The 27,910-nt window shown below is 38.4% G+C and overlaps 2 protein-coding genes and 1 pseudogene across 2 annotated transcripts; all 3 read right to left on the reverse strand.

The window, feature by feature from the left end:
* Positions 1-3,153: 3,153 nt before the first annotated feature.
* Positions 3,154-15,496, reverse strand: lmnb1 (lamin B1). The gene is made up of 11 exons (XM_069160623.1): positions 14,982-15,496; positions 10,154-10,310; positions 9,886-10,011; positions 9,097-9,267; positions 7,794-7,919; positions 6,505-6,725; positions 6,159-6,387; positions 5,923-6,027; positions 5,492-5,611; positions 5,188-5,295; positions 3,154-3,665 (listed from the first exon to the last, which is right to left on the reverse strand). The coding sequence occupies exons 1-11, from the start codon at positions 15,335-15,337 to the stop codon at positions 3,624-3,626; spliced, it is 1,761 nt and encodes a 586-aa protein (XP_069016724.1). The 5' UTR covers positions 15,338-15,496; the 3' UTR covers positions 3,154-3,623.
* A 3,188-nt stretch (positions 15,497-18,684) lies between these two features.
* On the reverse strand, positions 18,685-20,612 carry brcc3 (BRCA1/BRCA2-containing complex, subunit 3). Its single transcript, XM_069160636.1, has one exon. The coding sequence runs from the start codon at positions 20,480-20,482 to the stop codon at positions 19,700-19,702; it is 783 nt and encodes a 260-aa protein (XP_069016737.1). The 5' UTR covers positions 20,483-20,612; the 3' UTR covers positions 18,685-19,699.
* Positions 20,613-20,963: 351 nt separating this feature from the next.
* On the reverse strand, positions 20,964-23,644 carry LOC138205010 (tripartite motif-containing protein 16-like; annotated as a pseudogene).
* Positions 23,645-27,910: the final 4,266 nt, after the last annotated feature.

Raw genomic sequence — 27,910 nt, forward strand, 5'->3', positions numbered from 1 at the left:
TCAACAGAAAGTATTTTCACTCCATCAATCTGCAAGTGATTTGTGATGCAGAACCCAGCATGGAAAGACCAGTCGTGCGTGCATGGGGAAGCGAGCCAAGTCAGCAGTATCTAACAAAGAGGAGTAAATAGTGGTGGCTAGAATGAAGATGGAACAAAGTGCAGGGCAGATGGGTCACCAGACCAATGGAGGAGTCTGAACTCTGGAAGATGCCACAAGCAAGAAGGAGATTTCTAATATGGGCCACAAAAATATGGAAAGCTTTCCTGTCCAGGCGGAGAAAAAAAAACTGCCCTGACCTGGTCCGAAGACTGAAATTGTGGAGCCAGAAGGAAATATTAATCCTCAGATCTAGGAAAAGAAACTGTTACAATTTGTACAACCAAGTAAATCAATGTGGAGAGTCTCAAATCAAAATATGATAGTGGCTGGACAAAACAATGAATGTAGACCTAAACCAATAGCTGTGATTCCCCATTGATTTCGCCGTATGAGTTTGAGGCCCACTGTCATTCAGATGGAAAATTGTGTTGGTGAACCAGTGCCCTAAAATGAAAGAACTTAAAATTTTACTGTGGGTTTATTTAATGAAAATGTAATGTTATAGTAAAATACAAGATTTAAAACCACATTTTCCTGGGCTTTAAAAAGGTCTTTTTAATTTTTTTTACCATTTTTATCACAGCAACTTCTGAAATACAATAAGTCGACCATAGCACTATTATATTGTTATGCCCAAAAATGGTGAAGCACGGAAAGCACAGGGATAATTGATAATATCAATAATGGCTTTAGTCCATTCAGTTATTGGAACAGTGTCATCCTCGAGAGTTATTCCCTGTGTTTCTCCTGCTAGGTCAAAATGTCTGCTGTGGAAAAGGCCTCTGTTTAAAAGGTGCCAAAAATAAGTATATCAAATGCCCTGAAACCCATGAAACTGCCATCTTTCTTGCTTAAAAATACATATCAATAGTGAAAAGCAATATGGGATCATTGGAGAGATGTTAGAATAATTGTAAAATAATGTCATTTTTTTCCCCATGTTTATTGGAGGCTGCATTACTTGCTCTAGTATTTGAAACATATATGAATACCGTTTTTTACTTCCAGTGCACAATGATTAGTGTATCATTGTGACTTTACACAGAATAATTTGGCTTGTATAAAGAAAGCAGTTGTTTTATCTGCGATAGCTGTCTGCATGCGTGGGGACGGAGGCTGGCGAGGCAGAACTGCTGTGATGTCAACTGAGCTGATCCACCTCTTCCTCCGAGTGGAGCAAGGAAGCAGCTCCACGAGCAGATGTGGAGCTGTTACAATGAAAAGCTTCAAATAGACCTCACCTGTATGTTACAGTTCTGTCATGTGTGACTGTATAATTGCACATTGATTTAAGTCAGAGTTGCTACATCTTTGTCAGATTTTACCCAGGTGCCCCCCCCTCCCCCTTCAATTTTATTCTTCAGCACAGGGTTCTGTCTTGCTGCGCTGTGCTGCATTTGATAAATCACCATTATATATTCATGATAAAACTGGATCTCATGTTGCAACCTGAAAAAGCCACAGTGGATGTGCGCTCATTTCACCTCTTTTCATTTTATTATATTTTACTTTGGAGATGAGGGGGCGGATGGGATATAGGGGGGCACTTTTTGTTGATGCAGAAATTTTCCATTTCAGCTTGCTATCTGCGCTTTGTTCAAAAGCCAGCATCCGTGATGGTAAGCTATGCATTAGCTTACCATAAACAGCTTTTTTTCATGAATGTAAAGGCAACTTTTCACTGGAATTTACGGCCGGTAACCAGTCCCTCCAGGAAATTGCAATCTTGTGATTACAATAATTACCACAAATTCAAGCAAACTGCCATATTTGCGTGAGCTTGCAAATTTTTTTGGAAAAAAAAATTCATCAGCAGATGCTGTGTTAAGTCATCAAAACTTGCATTATTACCAAAAATAACTTCTGCTCCTGTATCATCATAAAATAAAACTGCATTGAAGAATACCGGAACAAGTGGAAAAACAAGTGTTGGAGTTTGCAGGAATTTTTTTTTTTTTTTTCACATTAACATTTTCTAATTAAATGCTTATTATCAATGGAAGTGATTACATATTACTGTATGCTAAAATAATTTTTATACACGTCAAGTTGAAAGAGACTGCACTTGGTTTTTGTGCATGCACACATATGTGTTGAATTAACGTTAATTAAAGAGTATCTAAAGCTCTTATTTTGACTGCTGATATTATTATATTAGGTATACGGCACTATATTAGTCACCGTTTCTTCTGTAAAGCCAAGAAATCATTTGTATTCAGTTTTTTTTTTTAATCTACATTTTACACAGCATTTTTCACTTTTTTAGAAACAGGGTTGTAGTTAGTACTTGAAGACAAGTAGTAATATTGATTCAGTTGACTCTTGCAGTGTTATTTCCTGTTGATATGGCACTTTGTGTGTATTTTACCAGTGAAATGATGAAAGAAAAAAGTAAAACAATTACAAGAAAACATTTAATAATTCAACTATGAAGATTACAGCTATAGCATGCATAGTAACACATACACAAAGTACTTCAAAGGCTTCAAATATCAAGGATTAATACAATCAACATTTCTTAATTAGTGGTGCAATGTTGTTGTTGTTTTTTTTTTTTTTTTAAGTCCACAGAGAAGAAAAACTCATGAACTGCATGATAACACATTAAATACCCCTGTGTGTAGAAAGTAATTACAACATCTGCCAAATTATTCCAATTCACAGAAAAATTAGACAATCTGTTAAAAATCAGTGCAGGCTATTGCTTTCAGTTATTTTTTGTAGTGTCTAAGATTAAATATTTTACTCTATGGTGGATACTTCTACCAGAAATTGGTAAAGCCATTTTCAATACTACACATAAGGTCTTTAAGGTGACTCAACAACTGCAACAAACTCTCCTTTGACTTCTTTATGAAGACAATCATGGCATTTTCACTTTTTTCTACTCTACCAAATGAATGCCATTAAACAGAGGATTCAGTGTTATAATTCTGACATTTTGTCAAGTCAAGGCCCAGACTAATGGGAGGAAGTAATGAATTATATTATTTCCTGTTACCACAGAACTTTTAGTGAACATGTCCTTTCAATGTTAATTTTTTTATTTACTTTATAAAAAAAAAAAAAAAAAAAAAAAAAAATCATACAGTAGGTTTTTGCTACTTAAAACACTGATCTAAACCACCCCAAACCTAATCACTGACATCTTGTGGCTTTTCTTGTACATTTAAAGGTCTAAAATAGTGTATAATGATATTAAGATTAAAAATAAAAACATTAAATAAAAAAAATTACCAACCGCCCTTGAGTTTAGCTATTTGTTGCTTAGTTTCAAGAAAGAAAGAGTTCGGAACATCAAATGCAAAATTGTGTTCATTCGCCAATAATAAACATTTTGTTTTTTTAACATGAAAACATGTACAAAAAGTAGTTTTGCATTTTTATGACGACCAAAGAAATAAAATCGTATATTTTACTGAAATACACTAAGAAAGATAGAAAAATAGTTCTCGTATTACAGTTGGCAGCAGACCGGCTGGGCTCAGAGGAGGTGATGGTGGCTGGTTGGTCCAGTTGATTCACATGATGGAGCAGCCTCTTTTAGCAGTGCGAGAGTCTCCCTGCAGAATCAGGAAAAACAATTATAGTCCCATTCAAAACACAAAGCTACAATCAGGCTGAGACAGGCCTAATTGAGTGAGGGTTGTACTACGAAGTAGGATTTTTAGTTAACGAGGTAACTTGGTGTTTAACCCTGGATTTTCCGGACTATGAAGGTCCTTCACCCCGATACATCGCCACCGTAACTTATGCTGCAGACTTAACTGGCTTCAGAGTGGGTGAAATTCGAGATAACAGCTCAAAACATATAAAGGCACTGCCTGCTGACCAATCAACTCTCTTGGAAAATGGCATCACCAATCATGAAAGATCCAGTAGAGCTTGGTGCACAGAATAGTGAGAGCAACTTTGTGAAGGGCAGAATGTTCAGAGCTACAAAACCTTTTCCCGGGAATTTTTGTTTTTGAGATATAAATTCTATTTCATGGTGCTTTTGTACACCGATGTTGTCCAACAACAATGACAGAGAAGCATTAAAGCCTTGTACCTAAGATATGAACACCAACATACAACTTTGTTTTATATTTATTTATTATTTGCCACTGCACATAATGCGAATGCGAGTCCCTGGTTTGGGCCCCTCAGTCATTCACTAGGAATGGGGCACGGATTTTGAATATTTGAAAAGTCGTTATAATCTACAAAAGCAATTAGTTGTTTTTTTAACCAGCCCCTGGTTGTAATGTGTAACTCCCGTCAGAAGGTGGCAGTAAAGCACCTAAAAGATGCCTGCTTAGGATATTCGATTACAATTCAAATAGTAGTTTTGTTTGAAATGCCCATCCCTATCATTTACTTGCTCTCTTCCCCCCCCCCCCCTCACACCCTTCCAATTTCAAATGATACTGTCAAATAAAGGCATAAATAACTTTTAACAAGATAAATAATTTGTACTTTTCAAAGCAATAATTCAAAATTTGGGGGTGAAAAGATGTTCAAGATATAACCGAATAAAGCAAGGGTATTTATGTCCGCCAGGCAAGAAGCCAATATTTTTTTTAAATTGCTCAGTCAGATATTGACCGATTTTAGACAATCTCCGCTACACGATATCTCTACTGACAACATTTAGTGGTTTAAATATAAAAAACACAACAATTTCATAAGACAATTTTTTTTCACCCTTGATATCAAGACTAATATGAAAAATCTAAGTACGAGAAACCTGTGGCTGCTGTGGTTTAAGTGTTGTCTCTGTGTTGTTGAGAAAAACTGCAATATGTTGGACTATTGCCTGCTAATAAATAAACATGTCATTTTACATTAATGCATTCATACATTTTGAAAAGGGAGATATATTTTAATTAAAAGAAACAGTTTCTGATTTCATAGTAAAGCATTTGTTCTATCAAAAAAACCTTGTTTTTTCATTACTTTAAGGGTAATTTTAACAGATAATAATTGCAAAATACCGAATACCATGGGATGGTTATCATATCTTAAAAACCTTATACTGCTAATACATGTGCATTTTATAGGATTTGTATCCTAAAACTACTCTGTACTCAGCTGAAGCCTCACCTGTTGATGGAACAGATCTTCTTCAATGACCTCTACTCCATTATCGTCGTCTTCACCCTGCTCTTCTTCTACTCCTGTCTTGTAGGTAGTGGTCCTCTTTGCCACCTCCTAACACACACGCACACGCACACGCGCACGCACACACACACACACGCACGCACACACACACACACACACACACACACACACACACACACACACACACACACACACGTCAACACGTCAGCACGTCAACAGACAGAGCACTGAGGGAGTGACATGACTTTGAGATGGTGGATAGATGTTTGTGTGTGGATGATGTCACCTCTCCCTGAGGGTTGATCAGCACGACATGGACGTCTTCCCCTGATCCCCAAGAGAAATGGTTCTTCCACACCAGGTCTGTGGGAGGTTTGGAGCTCACACCAGCATCGGATGCCCAAATCTACTCACAGCGGACGGAAAAGCCCTTATATTCAATGTAATATCACATTGAGTGACCAAGAACATGCACAGCATCTTTAAAATTCCAAAATGGTGTCTCTGTGTGTCTGCTGGCTCGCTACACTGTCAGACCACTAAAGGAAGAAAAGGAAAAACTTCTTTCTCTCTAAATTTCTAAAAACAAAATTGTATGATAGAAATGACTCAAACCTGGATATGACATTTATAATTTCTGTCGGACAAGAGGATTCCTAATGTGCCACATGCTTACAGTTGAAAATTATAACAATTTAAGTACAGACAAACGCTTACCATCACTTTGTGGCCAGCCTTCAAGACATATTTGGGTGTAAACTTGTAGGTGGCTGTAGTATTTCCAATAGTCTTAATCATCTCATAACCTCCCATAGCTTGGTCCTGAGATAGACAGACAGTCATTAACGCAACAAAGACATGCATTTAATACACAAAAATTACACCACATCTCAAAATAAAAGATTACATGAAGTATATAAAAGCATTTAATACACAAAAACTCAGGAGCTCACCTCAACTCCGCTGTTGTAGAAGCACATAAACTTGCCATCCGTGTCGATCTCGTCGATGCAAATTGATCCTGTGGCTGAAGCAGAGTGAGCGATGGACACTGAGCTGCTGGCTTCCCGTTCCTCCACGTCGACACGTTTCCTCTTTCCCTGAGTTGTCCGCACGCTGTGACTGCTGGATGAGGCTCGAGACACTGTGACGCGAGATGAAGGACTGGGAGACAGCTTCAGTCTAGGGGAGGGAAACGCCGCAGTTATCTCTCGATATCCAGGCCACTAAAGCGCCTCAACATGTGTTGCCAGAAGACAAGAAATGTAACTATGCAATCGCAACTTTGTGGGTCCTTACCTTTCTTCTTCTCCCTCCAGAAGTTTGCGGTAGGCATTGATCTCCATGTCCAGGGCTAGTTTAACATCCAGCAGCTGTTCGTACTCATTCAGCTGTTGCTGCATCTTGGCCTGGATCTGAGCTACCTCGCGGTCTTTCTCTGCCAGCAGCATGCGACTCATGTCTTTCTCCTGTGCCAGAGCTGCCTCCAGCTCCATTATACGCTCACGCCATCCATGATTCTGAATGTATACAAGAAGGTCACAGTCGGAGATGGAAATGTTGCACAACTGTCACAGAACTGGCAAAGACTAAAAGGTCTATTGTGTCATTTTACAAGCTTTCAGATCTACTTTAGTAAAAAGTATCACAATAAAAATTCAACCTTCTGTGAAGCATTGCTGAGTAACACAGCTGAGAGTGTATTTGTTTAGTCAACGTTTTTCTCTAATGTTTAATGTATTCCCTACACTTCACATCCCACCATTACCTGAAGCAAAATGCCTCAACAGCCTTTGGTGTGAATGCTAGCTAAGGAAGGAATTAAAAAAAATATTTTTTTTTATTTTAAAAAGCATGATTTTTTTTGGTAAAAGATAGATAAGAAAATGTCATAATTGCTGTTGCTCTGATGACTTTTTAAAGAACACACAAAGTGCCATAACACAAGAATGACACTGCAAGGGTCGACTGACTCGATATCGCTATCTGCCAAACATCTCGCTAATTCACAGGATTCTATACCAACATTATGCATGCTATGCTCATACACCAAAGTGGGAAGCTGCCTTGAACAAAGCTTTGGCAATAAGGTGAGTGTGTAAGAAGTACCTTAATTCACACATTGACACATTGTCAAATGAAGACATAGGCTAGCATGAACTATTTTGCATATTAAACAATAATTAAATGCATTTATTCTGGAGATGTTTTCACTCTAAATAGCATTATGTTGGAAAAATAAACTTGTCAATCTAAAAAAAATTTTTTTTATATTTTCTTTATCGTTTTCTTTTTTATATTTATAATATTGTTGTTATGGTACTCGTATGCCACAACAAACAGATAATTTGTTATTCGTGGTCAGCTCTGGAATTCCATATCATAAATGGGTGGTGGGGTCTCTTCAGGTCAGCACTGATCTAAAGGGAGTTGGCTTTATCTTAACACAACATGCACACTAAGACTTTTGTAAGTGCAGTTGCCAACTTTGTTGGCTTTTACAGGGTTTTTAAATTCTGCTGCTTAAGAAACAAATTCTAATTTCTGTGCAAAAAATAAAAACTTTAAGAATAAGATAAAATGTCAACCTCCTTTTGCAGTCCTGCCAGCTGGGTGTTGAGGCTGTCTATCCTCAGGGCGGACTCTCGGAGCTCCTCTCTGGCCATGTTCGCTGATGCTCCGTTCGTCTCGGATAACCAATGCAGGTCTTCAAGCTGGAGACAAACACAAATATGGTTTGAGGGTCGGCAGAGTCAACACGGTTTCTCTCAACACGGTTTCCTTCTCACACTCTAAAAAGAGGAAATGTGCGGTGTCTGTCATTTCCTGACATGCACGAAGTGCTGTTTGTTATGTTGCAGTTTTAATTTACTGCGAAAAAAAATTCATGACAGATTGTTTATTACTTGCATAGATGATTTTAACTGCTTTGTGAAAATACGAAATAAGGTCTATGATAGTATTTTGGCAATATCATCTTAATGTTTATTATGGAGTAGGTATGCTTGTAGTATTTTCTTGACCACCCGAGTGAAGTCAAACAAATAATTATTTCCTTTTATCAAGCCTTAGGTTTGTTTTTAATTTTCATGCAGTAAGAAAGAAAGTAAAAAAAAAAAATAATAATAAAAAAAAAAACCGCAAATGAAAAACAACCTTCTATTTCAACATAGTGCATCAAACACAGTCTGAAAGATTGTCAAAGTCAGTCACAGCCAAGTAACTAACAAAGATGAACTTGTCCCCCCTATATTCACATACTCCTCAATCACAGCCACATTTCCTGCTCTCTGTGGGCCTCATTTACCAACTGTTCTCAAGAAGAAATTTATACTAACAGTTTTTATAAAGATTCCGGCATTCACAATGTTGTCTTATTTGGGATTTGTTCTTGGGTAAGAAAAGAATCTATGCACTCAAGAGCACACTTACGCACTCACGAGTGCCGACATGCCGACAAATAATTGGTTTTATTATAGTACTCAATCTATAATTATATTTTTCAATAATACAAGTTTTGAATAATTATTTTCATTGCTTTACTAAGCATTATGGTTTTGAATAAACACTACACTAACACTCCAAGGACTAGACAACAGCTTTGCTGTCCAAGTTCTGCATTTATTTCTTGGAGTGTTTCTGGGATTGTAACCCGTGTTTGGGCTGTTCGCTCCTGGATGTCCAGGACCATCTGAGATCAGAGATGGGGCGATTAACCCCACACTTGCCCCCCAAGATATGGGGGCAGATGTGGAGATATGTTATTACCTTTCACTGTACGAGACAGTCAGTCCACATTTCTCCTCCTACAGAGGCTTTTTCACATATAATGGATTATAATGGGTAAACATTAATTGAACACATATGGAGAGAGAGAGTGTGTGTTCATACTTTGGATACGTAGGTGCTCTCCATGTTGTCCTTGTAGATCTGGATCTGCTCCTCATTCTGAGCCCTCATGTCTGCCAAGGCCTGAGTTAGTTTATATTCATACTCTTCCTTCCGTCCAGAATCCACCTCCACCAGTCGTGTCTCATACCGCTGCCGGGCCTCCTTCACTTCCTGTAGCACAGCACACAGTCATTATTCAGACTGTATTTTCAGGTTTGATGATCCTGTTCACTTAAAGTTAGTCTGTTAAAATAAATGAAATATAAAAGAAAGTGATTCATTCATTTAAAGGAACAAAACAAACAAATAAGACACATAACCCTAATTTAAACTCATTGTCATCATGCGGTTGTGGCTCCATTTCTCCAACAGCATTTCCTTAAGTCTCAGGGAGTCACATCTAGCGGATGTTAAAGAATGACTCTGGTGATGTTCAAAATGTTTTCATCTTGACAATAGATCCTATGAACAGAGCCAAATCAACAATGAATATATCCAACAACAAAGTATTGTACATGTATCCATGTCTTTTCCACCTCAATACTAACGAACTAAACTTCAGTTAAAAAAATAAACAAAAAAACTACCACTGACAACAAAGAAAGGAGAATGATCGAACGGGAGAACACCGTTCTGCAGCTACAGCACTCAGAACCACAGTTCAGATTATAATGGATTCAGAACTAAGTCACACAACTGCTCTGTATCATTAAGTCATTTACACTGTATGCCATATAGTCTGCACCAGAGTTGTATCTACTGTGACTTAATAAGAAGAACGATTCTCACCCCGTCATGCATGCTCTTACGGAAGTGCAATTCCTCAGTCAGACTCTGGCAGCGGTTTTCCAAGTCAACGCGCAGGAGCATCTCATCTGCAAGGTGCTTCTTGGCCTGAGCAAGACCTGTATCCAGCTGACAACACATCAAAACAACAGGCAGTGCTTTAAAATCAAGTCTAGACAAATGGAAAATGTATGTTCCAAAGGAGGAGGTAAATGGGCAAAGATTATTTTTTTCAAAATTTGATCATTTTCAAGCCACAGCAGTGCTATACCTCCTGGAGCTGGTCCTGCAGGTCAGCCAGTGTGGCCTCGAGGGACCTCTTCTCAGACAGCGCAGTAGCCAGCATGGCCTCTTTCGAGTTCAGCTGAGCCTCCAAGTCCTTAAGTTTGGCCTGCGCTCCTGCTGCCTCAGAGTCCTTCTTGTTGTAGCTGGAAGGTGGACAAGGCATGATGAGTATATATGGATGACAATGGAACAGTCAGGCATAAATAAGTAGAAGTGCAAGACAAGGTTATTTATGTGCGTGTGTGACAGCTGCACAGACACATGTATATTAAACCCCATTTACGAAAAAGTTGGGACGCTGTGTAAAATGCAGATAAAAACAGAATGCAATGATTTGAAAATCCCATATATCGATACTTAATTGCAAATATACCAAAGACAACATATCAAAAGTTGAAACAGAGAAATGTTATTATTTTATGAAAAATATGTGCTTATTTTGAATTTAATGCCAACAAATCTAAAAAAAAAAAAGTTGGGAGAAGGGCAATAAATGAGTGGAAAAGTTGGGTAAAGATAAAAGAAACACGTGGTGGAACATCTTACAGCTAATTAGGTTAATTGGCAACAGATCAGTACCATGATTGGGTATAAAAACAGCACTCTCAGCAGTGAAGACGGGGAGAAGTTCATCACTGTGAAAAGACTGCATGGGAAAATAGTGCAACAATCTAGGGATAATGTTCCTCAACGTAAAATTGCAAAGAATTTGCCGATTTCAACATCTACAGTTCATTATATCATTAAAAGATTCAGAGAATCTGGAGAAATCTCTGTACGCAAAGGACAGGGCTGACAACCCATATTGGATGGCTGTGATCTTCGGGCCCTCAGGCAGCACTACATTAAAAACAGACACAAATGTCTTGAGGAAATCTTAGTCTGGGCTAAGAAAAACTTCTAAGAACAAAAACAAACATTGTCTGTGAACACAGTTCATCACTACATCCACAAATGCAGGTTAAAACTACCATGCAAAGAATAAACAATATATAAACATGATCCAGAAACACCTTTCCTTAGTTTTTATAACATTTGTTAACATCACAATGTAGTCTGTGTAGTGACGTCACCGGTCTTCGTTCAATTCTCTTCATTCTACAGAGGGCTAGAAAAGCCTTATTCCATGAGACCTTTGGAAAACTTCAATTTCCCTTGTTTTGGAGCTCAAAATGCGGGTGCAGCCTTTAAATCTACAAGGTGGAGCAGTACCAACTACTGTTAGTTGGTATAGTTCAGCGATACTCCTGAGCATCACTATTGGAAGATAACATGACTGCAAATCGCTAGGAGGAAGACTCTATGTATGCACTCTATGTATGCACCAGGGTTGGAAACTAATACCTTCCATCCGCCAAATACGTGTAATTCTGTGTAGTGGCCGGTGAATTTCCTTAAACAATCAGCAACAGTCAGGTAAATAACAGTAGCGTATAAACAAATTTAAACAAAAAGTAATGTTACATACTACAATGCAGATTCAGTGTTTCATTGTCTGAAAAATAAATTGTACACCTATAACAGAAAAAAAAATATTATGGTATCAACTTAATATCTGTGCACCCGTTTAATTTCAGCTCAGTGTGAGCGTTTTATTGACGGTTGCACTCGATCTCCTCTGCTATGTTTCATAAAAAGTGGAGCTGACGTTTTTTGGAGCCAACCTCTAGCGTAACCTAGTGGTATCGCATCTTAAGGCCCTTCCGCATCTGCCTCATTTTTCAGACCACTTTTATATACGGTCAATGGTCCAGGGTGTACCCTGCCTTCGCCCAAAGTGATTGTAACATGCTCAGCTAGACTATGAGTGCATGAGAAATACCCGAGACACTTTTACAGCAATATACGATAAAACCAACATGTTCCAATAAGAATGCTGTTTCTTAAATTGTTTTCAAGGACAACACAGGAGTGTATAAACTGCCCAGAAAATATTTGGGAATCTAATCAAGTGTGTCTCCGAGGATTGAGCTGTAGCAGTGGAGGTAAAGCACAAATGTGTGCGAAAAATGTTTTATTGTGCTGCATGCAAGCAAAGGTTTCGTGCACTCGCAAAGTGCTCCCTGCCGGGAGATTTCTACATAGCGGTCTGTCAGGGCCAGAAGGTGTCGAGGCCTATAAAGTTGGACTGTGATTCAACTGAGAAGAAGGGGTGGGAATTGGATGCAATTTGTGTCTATCGGGTTCTAAGGGTAATTTTAATTGATAATAAGAAATGGTAAATACTGAGTACCATGATATTTCCTGAGACAGTCATCATACCGTGAAACACTCACATGGTTGCACCCCTATTTTGCATGCCGTTTTTTGTATCTCTGAATTATCATTAGTAACAGAACATCTTGAGGTGTGATTTGGTTGATTACGTTGATTACCTTGGGACCGCAAAGGTTTAGGGCATTATTTTTCCTTCTTATTGCTATAATAATATTTTTTTTCATGGATCAAATAATTGCTTCATGAAAAAGTTATCACTAATATAATCTACCTTGACAAATTGTATGGAAATGAGTGTCAATAACAGTTGACAGTCCACCAGCGCAGCAGACCACTGGGATTTGTCCTGTCATGCCTGATGGCCAACATGCCTCTGATCTCAGGTACACAATGACATTCCCTTACTTTGTGTATGGAACCTCTACGCAAAACTGATGTACATTCCTGGTGTCGTTGGTGGAGGATGTGCAGCCATTGGCGACTATCAGTTGTGCAGACATGGATCATATTTAAAACCATCTATCAAGTGCCAATTAATCAGCCAAATCGATTATTTGTGGACCTCTAGCCACAATCAAGATAAATTGCTAAAATAAATAGACAAAGTTAACTAATGGGCAAAAGCACATGGACTCTAACAAGGCTGCCAGTGCCACCTTTGTTCTGTTGTCAGAGTGCATGACTCCACCAACTTTCCCCACCCACAGAAACAAAAATACATTCTCTGTTCAACAACAGACTCCCCACCTCCACACCTGACTCCCCAGGCTGAACAACAGTTGTAGGGAAAACACATCTTTCAAGAATGCACAATATGCTGTTCAGTGTGTCTGCTACATCTATCGAACTATTTATTGTCATGCAGAGTGATTTTATAGGCTCATGAAATCAAAGTTGCTTTAAGCTACATTGGTTGCAGCCAAAGCAACATGAAAATAAATGCATCTGGAAGGGGCGATATTGCTTTGCTTCTGTTTGGAAAAAAATAACTTGGTAGGACACATTCTACTATTAATGACAGAGTTCAACTAACAGGCACTTTATTTCTGAAAATGCAGCTGAATCACACTTTCAGGAGGAAACACTCCACATGATCTGATGATGTTCTTTAAGTTATATTCATGTTCTTTAAGTTAACAGCTGCGAGTAACTGCTGCTGGGGCTGCGCTGATGGAAACCAATAGATCAGACCTGCATCTGGTCATCCAGGGGCGGGCTCTGATCACCACGCCCCTTTTTGGAGGAAAACATTGGACTTTTTCCACAGACTTTAACGTAAAATAGCCTTACTAAATCAATCCCTTGTGAACCACTGGATCAGAATTACTTTGAAAGACGACACGGCGGCACTGTGTTTAGGTATTGTATTTTCACTCTACCTGCCGTAGAAGACGCTAGATAGTTAAAAAAATAATAATAATAAAAAAATTTTTTAATTTGATCCTTAGTTCCTGGACGAAGATTTGCAGATTGCGTTGAGAGCAATGGAGGAAGTTGAGACTTTTCTTCAAACATCTGCTTTAAACTAATGGGTTTAAATAATAACACTATGCCGAAGAGTTGCTGTGTAGTTATTTGCCCCAACAATGATGTTGGTGCAAGTCATCTCCCCGTTATGTCCTAAAAAAGATCCTGATGGAAGGGCTCTATGGCACCACTCTATAGAAGGGAAGACTGCAGTGATGTGACTAAGGAGGGATGAAATTAAACGTTATCATTTATCCAGCATGTTCTCTGGCAGGCAGAGGCAAATATAACCCCTAGACATAGTGCCACAGTGTCATTCTTAAAGTAATTTTGACCTGATGGTTTACAATAGATTGGTTTAAGTACGGCTATTTTACATTGATGTCAATGGAGAGAGGCCAATGTTTTCCCCCAAAAGGGGGCGGGGACGTTTCTGGAAGCCAAAGTTCCCGGATGTGCTGGTCTGAACTATGGCTGACAGCTATAACAATGAGAGCCCGACATTGTGATAAAGTTTATCATACAAAATAAATTGTGCAACACTCCTAGCAAAGTAGAGCTCTTGAATTCTGTGTAAACCCATTTTTCTGTAATCATTTACATAATGTGCAAACAATTGGTCCACTATAGACAGAGTCATAGTTTAGTAGACATCGCCCAACGCGTGTTGCTGCTGTTGAGTTCTGTGGGATATATGTCAATATACGCCAATTCATATTGGTTAATACATAGGAGCTTTGTGTACAAACACAAGACCCAGTATTCGATAAATTAAATATAGATAATGAAATTATGTTGTACACTTGTCTGATACACATTTGTGCCGTACACCATAATAAACTGAATAAAACCGAAATACTCCATACTGCACCAGTGTTTGTACTTAACTATCAATGGCTCTAAAGCAAAGCCAGGTCAATGCAATAGCAAACTAAGACTCCTGCTTAGGACCCCAACGAGTATTTCAAATGTCCCACTAGTAAGTTTAAGTTTTTGTTTTGTTTTGTTTTTTGCGATCTACATGATCAGTCAAAAATGCAAAACAGCCTGAAGCTGATTATCCTAATAATTATCCTGAGGTCCGGTTCGTATTAAGACCGAATAACCTGATTAAAGTGTCAGGGGCTTACTTTTGTAGAAGCTGCTCATGGTCGGATTTGAATTTTCCCAACTCGATCTGCAGCCAGGCCCGCTCTTTGGAGGAATCATCCAAACACCTTCTGGCGTCGGCAAGCTCCGTCTCATACAACGCTTTCAGCCCGGTTACCTCCCGACTCCTCACTTCTTCCTTCTCGTTAATTTGTAGGTGCAGTACATCGTTTTCAGACTCCAAACTACGAACTTTGTCTATGTAAACGGCGAGACGGTCGTTGAGGTCCCTGAGCTGTTGTTTCTCCTGCAGTCTGGTTATCCTGGTCGGGCTCAATGGTGTGCCGCTGCCACACGTGCTTCTTTGACCGGTAGGAGTTGCAGCCGCAGTCGCCATTAGTAGAGAAGTGGCTAAAGAACCAAACAAAACCAACAGACCACTTGTGCGAGTGTATCAAATTCTATTGAAGCGCTCAACAACAAACCGATACTTGCGGGAAAAAAATAGCCAAGACGTGTATCCTGTCTTTCATTAACGGAATGAAAGAGGGGGTTGGCTTCCTAATATGGCGGCTTATTGAAAATGTTACGTCGCGTACCACTAGCCAATGGCGTTGCTCGACGCAATGCGTTCTATCTACTTTAAGTTTTGGGTATGTTTGTAAGCATAACCGATGTATGCCGAAACTGTCTGGAGTAGGCGTAGTCTATTTCCACTATCATTTTCATACCCTGATTATAGCGGCAACCCCGTTTTTTAAAATGTTGTATTTTACTCCGGCATAAATAACACGCATTGCCAGAGATGACCGATATCGCCTGAGCCAGATTTCATTTCATTGTACTATTTTTCTGTTGTGGCTGCTGAACTATCACAGGGGAAAAGAAATTGACACAGAAGGATAGGAGAAAAAAAGACATTCTGTCACGTTTGTAACCTCTGACAAGAAAATGAGTGGCACATATGTTTGACTTATGTATGACTATGTTTTGCTTCTCTGTAGAGCACTTTGTAAATTCAGTTTTTAAAGGTGCTATATAAATAAAGTTATTATTTTTATTATTATTATATTATGGTAATAACCCAGGTGTAAAATAGTAATTCACTTTTATAGATAAAATCACCAGTCACCACAATTTCTAGATGGACATTAGTGTTGACAATTCAGAATCTGAGATGAATGTGAAATACAGTCTCAATCGCCCCTATTGTTCCTGAATTATGTTGGTACACAATGGCCAGAAAAAGTTTTTTCCAGAATGTTTTGTCTCGGAGAAGATGACTTTTTTGGGAAAAAAAAAAAAATCACTTCATTATTAGATACAGTTGTGGGTAGATATTATGGTATACTTAACAGGTTCTTCTAAAAAGAATAGTCTAAAATGGCCTTGGCAGATTTGTTGGTACACCCAGATAAGAAGAGAAATAAATGGGTTATATTGATATTTTAAATTGACTGTTTTCTTCAATTAGTATCACACGTGTCTTCAATCTTGTATTCAATTATTTAACCTATTTAAATTAAAAAAAGGTGGTTACTTTCCTGTTTGGTATTATTGTGTGCACTACACTGAACATGGACCAAAGAAAGTAAAGCAGAGAGTGGTCTGATCAGAAAGACGATTTCAGACAAGCATGTTTAAAAGGAAAGGCTTTAAGACAAGTGGCTTGATATCCTTGTGACTACAGTTATTAGCAAATATTATTTACAAGTTTAGGATAAATGGGATTGGAGTGAAGTTGCTTGGATGCGGCCGCAAGATGAAAATCGATTCCAGATTGAACAGACTGTGGAAATGGCAGACAAAAAAAACAAGGAAAACTTCCAAATAAATGCCAAATTCCAAGTTCTAAGTACATCAGTGTCTGATTGCAGCATTTTGAGCGCAATGATACCAGTGGAAGACGACCCAGGAAGACTCCACATTTGAAAGAAAAACTTAAAGGAAAAAAGACTGGAATTTGCTAAAATGCTTATTGTCAAGCCATTGATCTTTTGGGAGGACTTCCTCTGGACAGATGAGACAAAACTAAGTCACATCAGCTCTGTATTCATAGACAAAAAGATGATGTTTTTCAAGAAAAGAACACCATAACTTCTGTTTAAGTAGTGGAGGTTCAGTTCTGTTTTTAGGGCCATTTTGCTGCCTTAAATCTGTGCCGGGCACATATAAATCTCAAGACTACCAAGACATTCTGTAGCAAAATGTGCTGTGCAGGGTCAGAAAGCTGTCTCAGTTACAGGTTATAGGCCCTCCTATTCTGGAGTGGCCTTATATGAGCCCTGATCTGAATCCTTTCAAACATCTATGGAAAGAGCTGTGACATGCAGTCTGGAGAAAACACCCTTCAAATCTGAGACAGCTGGAACAGTTTGCTCTGGAAGACGAGACCAAACTGCCTGCTAACAGGTGTCCCACTGAGTTACAGATGTTATTTGTTTGCGGTGATTGCCTCTGAAGGTTGGGCAACAAAACATTAGGTTAAAGGGTCCCATCAAATATTTTCTTGTTTGTTTTGTTGTTCAAAATATTATGTTTAAACAAAAATCAAAAGTAAAGTCAGATTTGATTAAATATGGAACAAAGAATGAAAGATGCTGATTACTTTTGCCAGTTTAAAGTCATTTATAGGACATTGTAGGATTTTCTTTTTTTCATGGAAGGGTACCAATAAATGTATCCACAACCGTAAAATGTTCTTCATTCATTTATTTAAATCTACTTGGAAAAAAAAAGCAGATTCTTTTGTTAGCTCAACGTTATAGCAATACAATAAATGCGTCAGAACCAGAATTTGTCTAAATATCATCATTACCATGAGAAATATTGTAATTACTGAGCATGTACTTGTTATGCATTCTCCATTGTTAATATGTTTGGTGTATATTGAAATTGTTTCTATAATATTTCCGCTTTTTTTCTGAGTCTTAATGGCACTACAAGTGTTTCTTTTATCACAGCTGAATAGTTGATCATAGTTTTTTTTTATTTTGTTTCTTTAACTATGTAAATAGTTTCAGAAAAGTAATATAAAGATAGTTACATGCCGATAATCAGTCAGTAAATAAATATATATTTTATTTCAGAAATAAGTGAAAGAAGAGTGTTTGTTCTTGGGTCAAGTTGCAGGTTTCAATAGAGTGGTTAAAGCAGTAAAGAGCTACATTCAAATGAAAGCTGTATTTCCAGCAGTTTATACTGCATTTATGGTTTATATCATGACTACAAATTAATAATAACTATCTTGTGTAACTGTATATTAGACAACACTGGTATCCAGTCTCCAGTGATGACCGGCTTTGACTCAGATGTTGTTGTATTGTGTTTACAAGTAAACCTTGTAATGTGACAATATTCTTCTGTCATTAGGCGCCAAATCTCAACTAACACAAATCTAGAATTGCTGGAATAATAGCTTAGCTTTCTACATTGGTCATTTGCACAAGCAAGTCCTGTTAAACATAAGATTTAAACACTAAGGTCTTCAAACTGCATATGAAGTGTGACCAGCAGCTGTAAAATAATGATTAATTATTTCTGTAAATGTAGAATAGTAAAACAAGGAAAATAAAAAAAACTCTCAATAGTTTCAGTTGCACTCAACAAATACTGTGTATCAATATTGTGTAATATAAATGATCAAAACAGGACATTATTACACTTACAACAGTAAGTATTATGACCCTGTTATTTCAGAACTAAAGATTTTTTTTTTTGGAGCATCAGTGAAGTCTGAGTATCTTTGGGGAAGATCACAAAACATAGTTTTATTTTACAGTCGAACATTTCCCAGAGGAGTAGCACACATTGGTCACATCAGAATTGTGCTCTCTTGGAAACTGGGATGAGACATGGCAAAACAAAAAGGACCAAGCATATAAACAGTAAATGATGCGAACAAGAATCACCTGACATTAGAGGTGGTGGGTGTGACACAGCAACAACCCACACATACCTTCCATCCCATAACCTCCATATACACTATCGACAATGACACTTTAATTAGTCCAAAGGCACATTATCTTCATCTATCATCCATTAGCTGAATCTCATTCAGGGATTTATGTTTTTACACCATCAGCATGCCCTCTAGCTAAGCAGTAGTTTCCATTAGAGGTGGATGGGTGATACATCCTTGTTTACATTTTGCAAATGACCAAATGAGACCGCCTTGAATGCGCTTTTTGTTGCCAAACGTATAGACTGCTTTAACAGCTTCAACCCTTTTTTGTTTTGTTTTGCGATTGTGTAACTTTGTAAGGCTAGGCAATATGGACAAAATCGAATATTAGGATACCTTTGACCAAATACCTCAATATCATGATCAGATCAGATTTTAGATAAATAATTATCAGTAATGTGGTTATAATAGGGAAAAGGTGAATAACAGAACAGCTATGAACAGTCATGTAACTCCGGAAAATGATACCACTTTGCTGTGCAGCTTATCATATTACAATATCTAAAATTGATATCTAGTGTCACATCAGGATTCAATATCAATATATTGCCCAGCCCCATGTTCTTGATATTAATGATTCAAAATGTTGTAATATTATCAAGAATATTGTTCTCGCTTAAATACCCTGAAATATTGGATTATTTGTTTTAGGGACTAGCATTCAGCCCTACTCCACATTAGGGACACTTTCACTTAGTATTTAGTTCTGTGGTTTGATACCCAACACAGCCTGGTCAGCAAGAACAAGAAGAGCCTAATGTTCTCATCCTCTGTACAACTAGTGTGTCCTCTGGCTCAGAGAGCTGCCAGATCCTGCAGCAGCCTCTCTTTCTCCTGCTGCAGCTCCACCATGCTCTGCTTATTCTGCTCCAGCCGGTCCTCCAGCCACTGCAGCAACGGCCCGCTTACCGCCGACATCTGGCTGCACAGGTTCTTGGTGAACACCGAGCCGTTGTGGATCTTGGTGACGGGGTCCAGGTGCGCCAGGCTGTGGATCTTGCGGTAGGTGTCCTGCTCCTCCTGGCACAGGATCCGCGGCAGCTCCACTGCCGACTCCAGACACACTTTGCCGATGGCGTCGCGGGGGACGACGTGGACAGGGATCTCCACCCGCTCGTACTCCGAGCCCTTCTGGGCCTGTACGGACTGGAAGCAGGTGTACAGCACGCGGCCCGTCTTCGTGTTCTTGTCCTCGATGAAACAGGAGAATATGAGGCCAACGAAACACTGGTCCAGCATCTGATACATAGCCTGGGTCCGCACGTCAACGTGTGAGGGCCACACAGTGATGTGCGGGTGGGAATGGTACCAACCGACGACTCGCATCGGCCTGCCGGTCATGTCGGCCAGCCGCTCCGCCTCCGTGGAGGCCGCCGACAGCTGCTCCGGGGAGATCTCCACCCGGTCCTTCCTCTTGTCCGAGCGGCGGAGGATGATGACTGAGTGTATGTGGACGATTCGGGTGGTTTCCACTTCTCCGATACACAAACCCATCACCTCCTCCTTTTCGGTGCTTAACGCATGGTTCATGCACACCAGAAAGGCGTCTGACTCCAGGTGGACGGCACTCACTGCCATAGTTTTTGCTTAAAGTAAGTGTTCTGCCCGGAGAGAGGACGAAAACAGAACCCGAGCGGGATGTAGCGTCTCTCTTCCGTGTTTTGAAGTGCTACACCAAAAACATTCCGTGCTGGTGACGCCGTCCTCTTACACTAACAACATGTTCCCATTATCTTTCGAGTGTTTAAGAAAAAGAGAAAATCGATGTAGGGACGCTATTCAGTCTTTTTCCATGTTATATTATGTTTTGTATGTAATCACATTAAATAAAATAGTTTTAGGGTGATTTTGTAAATCGACGTTTTTTTTTAAAATGTAATAAATTCTTAAATCATTTTGTGGCCTAAGTCAAAATAATAATTGTCCTACATAATAATGATGGTGACCGGTGAAGTCATGCATTCAAATATAATTTTTTTTAATTAAAAGTAAAAGTAGTCATATTAATTATATTACTATTGAGTTACAATGATAATAAAATTGAACTGTTGTGGTAAATTTGATTACTGTTGGTTTTTTATAACAATGCATGAAATTGTTTTGCAATCATTATACAACTGTCAGATAAATCTTACAAAGAGATTTGAATGTCTTGAAGTGTAAGTGGCCTATACATCTAAGGACCTTAAACCTGTAGCCTAAGTACGGCAAACCTTGCAGTCATTTGCTGCACAATCCTTGGTGAACATCATAGTCAAGGGAAGCCAAACTGACAATACAAAGTTTATCAGCAATGTTATTTTCGTGTTGTACACAATGATCATAAATCATTGAAAAAAAAAAATAACGTTTTTTTTTTTTTACTTTAACCAGATATAAAAGTGCAAATGTTTACTCAAATAAAAGAACACAAGTAAGAATGAACATTTGAATGTGTTAAATCACGACAGATTCAAAGCAATTCCCCTTACTGTACAAATGATTAAAAAAATACATTATGTATATAGAGGAAATATAATGTATTAACCGCACTTTGGCTTCTTTCTCTCATAACTGCCCATCTGATGCAAAGTTTGCACCTGAAGCTAATACTTTTGTAAAACAGACTTCATTAGTGTAAAGATACAGACTCTTGAGCTACATTGATGTGCTGTAATTTTCTGGATCAAATCCCATCTCTACTCTTGGATAACTGTATATGCAACCATGAATTGATTGAGGATTTCTCTCTTAATAATCAAAACAGCAGTTTATATGTTTATATGAAAGTATTACCATGGAACATGACATAACTAATGCTGAGCAGGTTATTTTTTTTTAACACTCCCACTTCTCACAAGTCTAAAATTTACCACATTTTGGGCTCTCAAATAAAGGAGAACAACTGCAAACTTCCCCTGAACCAACTGAGGAGTCAAAGCTCATACTTATGTCTATTGTAATATGTATTTTGTTGGCTTATGTTTAGGTAATTATTGGACAAGTCCAGTTTATAGTTTCCTGATCATTGAATACATTACACAAATTAAATTAAAATGACAAATGAATCAAATCATCAACCACTGAATCATGAAGTAAGTTGAATCTATTTAAAGGTGTGGATTCAAACCACATGTATGAGTTCAACAGCTGCTCCACTACCATCTGAACCAAAAATACCAAGTCCGTGGTAGAGCGGCTGAGTGAATGTGGTCTGGACTCTGTGGAGGAGAGTCATGGTGTCAGAGACGCTGTAGAAGGACAAAATACCTGCACTGTGATCCAGGTACACTCCGATTCTGGAGGACCGAGGGGCTGAGATAAAAGTGCTGGTTCTGTTATGTCTGAACTCGTAAGTGTCGGTGAAACACTCCAAAGCCCAAGATTTGTTATCATTTCCAAATCCACTTTCATACCCTGTTCTGCTGATGTCCTTGTACGCGACTGCTATTGAAATTTCATATTTGCGCTTCTCCACCTCCCAGTAATGGCGTCCGCTCAGGTTCTCTTCACTCAGGACTTGAAACATGTCAGTGAATCGGTCTTTATGGCTGGAATATAACTGCTTTTCACTCATCACTGTTACTTTTCTGTTCACTTCAGACAATGCCAGGCATGTGTTTACTGTGTTTGGATCCAGTGTGAGCTGTTTTGAGTATTGTAACAGCTCAGCTCTGGTCTCGGGTTCTCCTTGTGGCAGCAAAATGCACGCTTTAGTCTCAGTCAGCGAGATCTTTTTCAATATGTCACTAAGGATGTCCTGTAGTTTATCTTTGACCTCAGACAGAGCCGCTGTCACATCATCAAAGTACAGCAGGTGACGGATATTGATGACAGGTGAGTCTGTGGACTGACTAAGATATGACAATGAGGAATATTTGTGTAGAAACTGAGCATGGTCCTCTGTGTATGAGAGCTGCTCCAGCTCAGCGTCTTTCCTTCACAGCTCAGTGAGCTCCTGCTGCAGCTTCTTCTTCAGCTCTTTGACCCGGTTGACTTCAGTTTTCTGCTGGGATCTGATCTGCTGCTTCACATCAGAGTTTCTTTTCTTGATAATATGGAGCAGCTTTGTGAAAATCTTCTCACTGCTCTTCACAGCTTCATCAGCTGACCAATTGATCACTCCCACCTCCTCCTGAAGCTCCTTAATTTCCTTCTCTCTGTTTTGTATTCTTCGTTGGATCTTTTGTCGACTTGTTGCGATCTCTCCCTGCCGTTCACCCCGTTCTGCTGAGGCTAAGACTGTGTCATGGTCAGTATGTTCATCCATGGCACAGAGAATACAAATACACTGCTGATCAGTGCGGCAGAAAATCTTCATTATTTTACCATGATGAGAGCAGATGTTCTCCTGAGGCTTCTTGCAGGGGTTGACCAGCTTGTGTTTTTCAAAGGCAGGAGATTCATAGTGAGGCTGGAGGTGTAGCTCACAGTAAGAGACCAAACACTGCAGACATGACTTGACAGCTTTCAGCTTTCTCCCAGTGCAGACATCATAGGCCACATCTGCAGGTCCGGCATAGCAGAGATCAGCTGGAGCAGCTTGGAGTCCTGTCCTTTCAAGTTCCTCCACTAAATCTGCTAACATGGAGTTTTTCACCAGGGCAGGCCTCGGTGTGAAGGTCTGTCTGCACTGAGGACAGCTGTAGATTTCCTTCTGATCCTCTTCATTCCAGTGGACTTCGATGCAGTTCTTACAGTAGCTGTGTCCACAGGGAATAGTCACTGGATCCTTCAGGAGATCCAAACAGATCGAACAGCAGAGTTTTTTTCTTGTCCATCAGGTTTTGCTGCTGCGTCATTTCAACTAAAAAAAACACTGCATGTGAAATAGTTTCACTTTCCCACACAGGATAAACTGATCCGAAACCACTTCTCAGTTTTCTTTCTTCATGGTTCCTTGCTGATCTGAATTACAGGGTATTCATTTCACAACATGTTTGGTTATACCCATCCGGACACTGTCAGATCTGCAGAAGAGGCACAGAGTAGGAAACATCTGAACTGAATGGAACAGGCTGTGTCGGAAAACAGGAAGATGGCTGGGGTTAGGACAGATTCATTCCAGGAAGAGGAGTGGTTTCAGAGAGGCGGCATGTGATCACAATTATTGTGTGAAGCATAAAAGTTCAACATAACATATATACAGAATGTCATATTTAACGCTTTTTCTCTAATGGTATAGAATTAAAACGTACTCTGACAAAATGAAGAGTTACATACGTTGATATTTTCAGCCAGTCCTCTGTTTGGAGCACCTTTGTTGCATTACTTATTTCAAGCTCCCCTACAAGTCCCTCCCCATTCAGGACTGTGTTATGTCAGACTTTAGAACGGGAACAATGCCTAGCTCTTATCTTTTACAAACAGTGCCCATGTTGATTTATAACAGGAAGCATTTATTATTTGACCGCACAGGTATGACATATACTGTATGGTTTACATTGGTTAAATCAATAATGCAATTGATGTTCAGCTTTAGCAGAGTATAATAACTCAATGGTTTCTGAAAATCCATTTAACCTCTTTTAGATTACATGAAAAGTTGGTTTTGCTTTAAAGTGTAAAGTCCGGTTACACTGGATTAACTATTACCTCACATCCTGTCAGATTTAAAGGTGATTATTAACTATTTGACACTTCTGGACCATCAGTTTGGCCAGGCTTCTTTGTCATATCTGTGTTTGATCACCAGGTGTCCTCCTTTGCTTATTTTTTTACTTTGTGCTACTTATTTTCTATTTAGCCAAGTTTCTCTCCTTTCTTTTCTGTGTCCTGTTGTTTATTTGTTTCTTTAATTCTATTGTATCTTTATTTTATTTATTATTTTATCCCCTTGTGGAATAAAGATGAGCAAACATGATACAATAATAACATAGACCTGGGATATTGGCACTCAAACATCAACATCAGCCAACAGTTTGTTTTTTAATACTCTTCAACTTACTCTAAAGCGGTACTAAGTCACAGATGACTCCAAAGTATCAGCAGAGCCAACAGGGCCACTAAGTTTATTACTAAAAATTCAATACTTACAACCCTTTATTTTGCTAACTTGGAAAAATGGAACAGTATGTTATCTATGGTGACCAATTAAAGGGAATGAGTGTTCTGAATTATCACTCCATTTATCTGCCTTACTTGAGCCTGTGCCTTTTCCTGCATTCATGCCACGTTTGAACAACAGTATCAATGGAAAAATCTATAGCTTGAATTTATATATATTATATGAGATAATCAGCTCATACTGATTAATGGAAATAAATCATAAACTAGACATAAACAAACAGCATATGATATGGAGATACTGTATTTTGCTGGCTATGTGTAATACTCTTCAGTACCTGATTTAACAGATACAACCATGTCCATATTTCCTGACCAAAGAAATGGAGAAACATGACATGCTGAACTCTTAAATCTCCATGGCAACAGTTTGCTGTGGGAAAAGTTTGATTCTGAATGTGACTTGACAGCACATGCATGATCACACATACAAACATTCTCAATAGCAGTAAATCAATAAATAATGAATGATATAACAACATGCTCAAAAACAGAGATCTGGTGTTATTCTGTAGCGCTATGTATTTTCTTGTTGTCAACAAACCTCATTAAAAAACTAAATCAGCAGTCAAAAATGTGATCTCATTAATTCTTTCCTCAGTGCCCACTGAATTTATCTGAAGACAAAAATCTGAAAAATCTGGCAGTTTAATGTGACAAAACAGCTCAATAATTTACCAAAACAGCAGGACATTGCAGTTTTTAAGAAATATGTCTTAAGCAGTGGCAAACAGTACATTACCTGTGGACTATTTTCTGTTGCGGATTGATATACATTTGATGCTTTTTCAAAAGTCAAAACAAACCACACAATGTGTGTGTATGTTATTGAAGGAATATGTGCAGTGCAACAGTGTCTCATTCACGTTTTTAATGGTGTTTGGACAACAACGGACAAACTATGAGATCAGTTCATTGTTGGTTTTATTCTTTTCATGAGACTTTTTGAAAAACACTTTATCACTTTTTCTTTATTACTCTTTGAGCTACTTTAACAATTTATGTAAATGTTATACATAGGTTTTGTTTTTCAGTTGAGGTTATACATATTTGAATTAGTGTAAATCTAGTTGCAGTAGTTGGTCTCTGTGCAAATATAAGGAGGCCATTTATTCACTCAAAACACACCAGGATTGCACATCAGTGTACTTTACAAAGCATAACTTGTCATAACAGCTCAAGGCTATTTCCTGTTACAGTGTTTGTTACTATAAAGCAATGACAGGAAATGAATCTGTTTCCTAGCAACCTATTTCCAATGCAGGGGTTTTCGGAGATTTATCTGTAGACCATGTTTTTTCTGACATTTTAATGTTGTGCCATTGTTCACATGTAAACTTGCTGCATTGCTGTCACGCCTTAAGCCCACCCGATTTGCTGTAAAAATAATGCTTCTGCAGTCAGTGTTTTTTGATTAGTGCATCTGTTTGTCTGCTACAGCATCCAATCCAACATCTCTGTCATTTAATTTCTCTTCTTTTCTTTTTTATTTAGTCATGCAACATATCTGCATATCTGTAGAATATTTTGTTTCCACCTGTTGAACATTAAGTCCAAAGTGAATGTTCAATTACACTTTAGGCATTAGTACCCTGAGGATGCAAGTCTCTTCAAGTTTGATACATGTATAGGCTATCTACCATACTCATATGATGGGGCCTTCACTTGCTGCAAGAATTATCAGCTGTACATTTCTTGTATGGGGTTCCTTGTAGTGTACTTTTGGCTATTGTAGTGTACTTTTGGCTATTTTTGTACTCTCTGTTTCTTGACTTAAAGTTTCAATATGTTAACAATTAAAATAAAAGGTCATATGAAGATTATTTATTTTGTTGTTTTCTGGAGGGGTGAGGGAAAAGTCAATACAGCATAGTATCGCAATATTTTGAGTGGCAATATGCTATTGATACATAGATGCCAAGTATTGCTATTTTAATATATGGATATACATAAATAGATTTGTTATCGTTATGTACCATTTATGACAGGTATATAAACCTGTCAGCTGGCTGACACTGTTGCAGCGGTATCAAGCAACAATCATGAATATTTGTAGTTGTTACGATTTTTGTGATACCACCTTCCGAACATTAAAGAAAGATTTAATTTTAACACACAAAATGTATCAGTTGGTTAATCTGAAGCCGTGACCTCTCCATAAACGCGACCTCCTTCTGATATGTTCCAGAAAATATACAAAACAACAGCTGGGTGTAAAAGAAGAGATTTATCGATGAATATTTACACCAAGGATAGATATGAATATTTATTTCTTCAAATGAATTATTGATAAAATGAAACAGAATTAATTGAACTATCAGAGAGTGATGGTGGAAAATTAATGATGACGCTGTGAAAAACTGATTTAGTTCCTTAGATAATGGATAAATTACAAATTTAGGAATTTGCTAAATTAGCAATCAGATATCAACCCAAAAAGATCAGCGTAAACTTGTAAGGATCATGCCTACTGGATGATACTTTAGTGGTCTGGACAAGCCTCTTTCCTGGTGTTTGGTGCTGTGCTGCGGGCGTTCAGTTCCATTGCTGGGGTCCCATCTGGGCTTCTTTTGTTGGTAGGCTACTGCCTGGGTGTGGGTCTGGAGATTGACTGCACAGCTACTGGGAAAACAACTGGTGTTGTTTTGGGTTGAAAAATAACTGAACAGAATCATAAAAAAAAAAAAGAAGAAAGTTTGCTGGCTGGGTGCAATAGCTAGTATTCAAAGTGAATAACGGGAATATAAAAGTATATATTTTTTAAAATAACAATGATGAGTAGTTTAAGTTGCGTTTAGTAGTTTAACCATGTTAAAAGCGCTTTGAGACCGAAAGGTGACAAAGCGCTATACAAGTACAGACCATTTACCATTTGCTTGGCTGGAAAGGCTTGGCTTTGTTCCAAAACCGCCATAATTATATTTTAAACTGTGAAAAATAATTGACTACAGTGACTCAAAA

Source organism: Embiotoca jacksoni, unplaced genomic scaffold (genome assembly GCF_022577435.1).
Source record: "Embiotoca jacksoni isolate LCO1_2020_lvr unplaced genomic scaffold, fEmbJac1.0.p SCAF_10, whole genome shotgun sequence".
Taxonomy (NCBI): domain Eukaryota; kingdom Metazoa; phylum Chordata; class Actinopteri; family Embiotocidae; genus Embiotoca; species Embiotoca jacksoni.

Bases quoted from the DNA above. Each gene is read 5' to 3' on its own strand.
- lmnb1 (XM_069160623.1), bottom strand. From the start codon at position 15,337: ATGGCGACTGCGGCTGCAACTCCTACCGGTCAAAGAAGCACGTGTGGC. The intron at 10,012-10,153 runs GTATAGCACTGC...ATGTGTTGTCAG, and splicing joins TGCAGGACCAGCTCCAGGAG to CTGGATACAGGTCTTGCTCA. The intron at 3,666-5,187 runs GTGAGGCTTCAG...CTGATTCTGCAG, and splicing joins AAGATCTGTTCCATCAACAG to GGAGACTCTCGCACTGCTAA.
- brcc3 (XM_069160636.1), bottom strand. From the start codon at position 20,482: ATGGCAGTGAGTGCCGTCCACCTGGAGTCAGACGCCTTTCTGGTGTGC.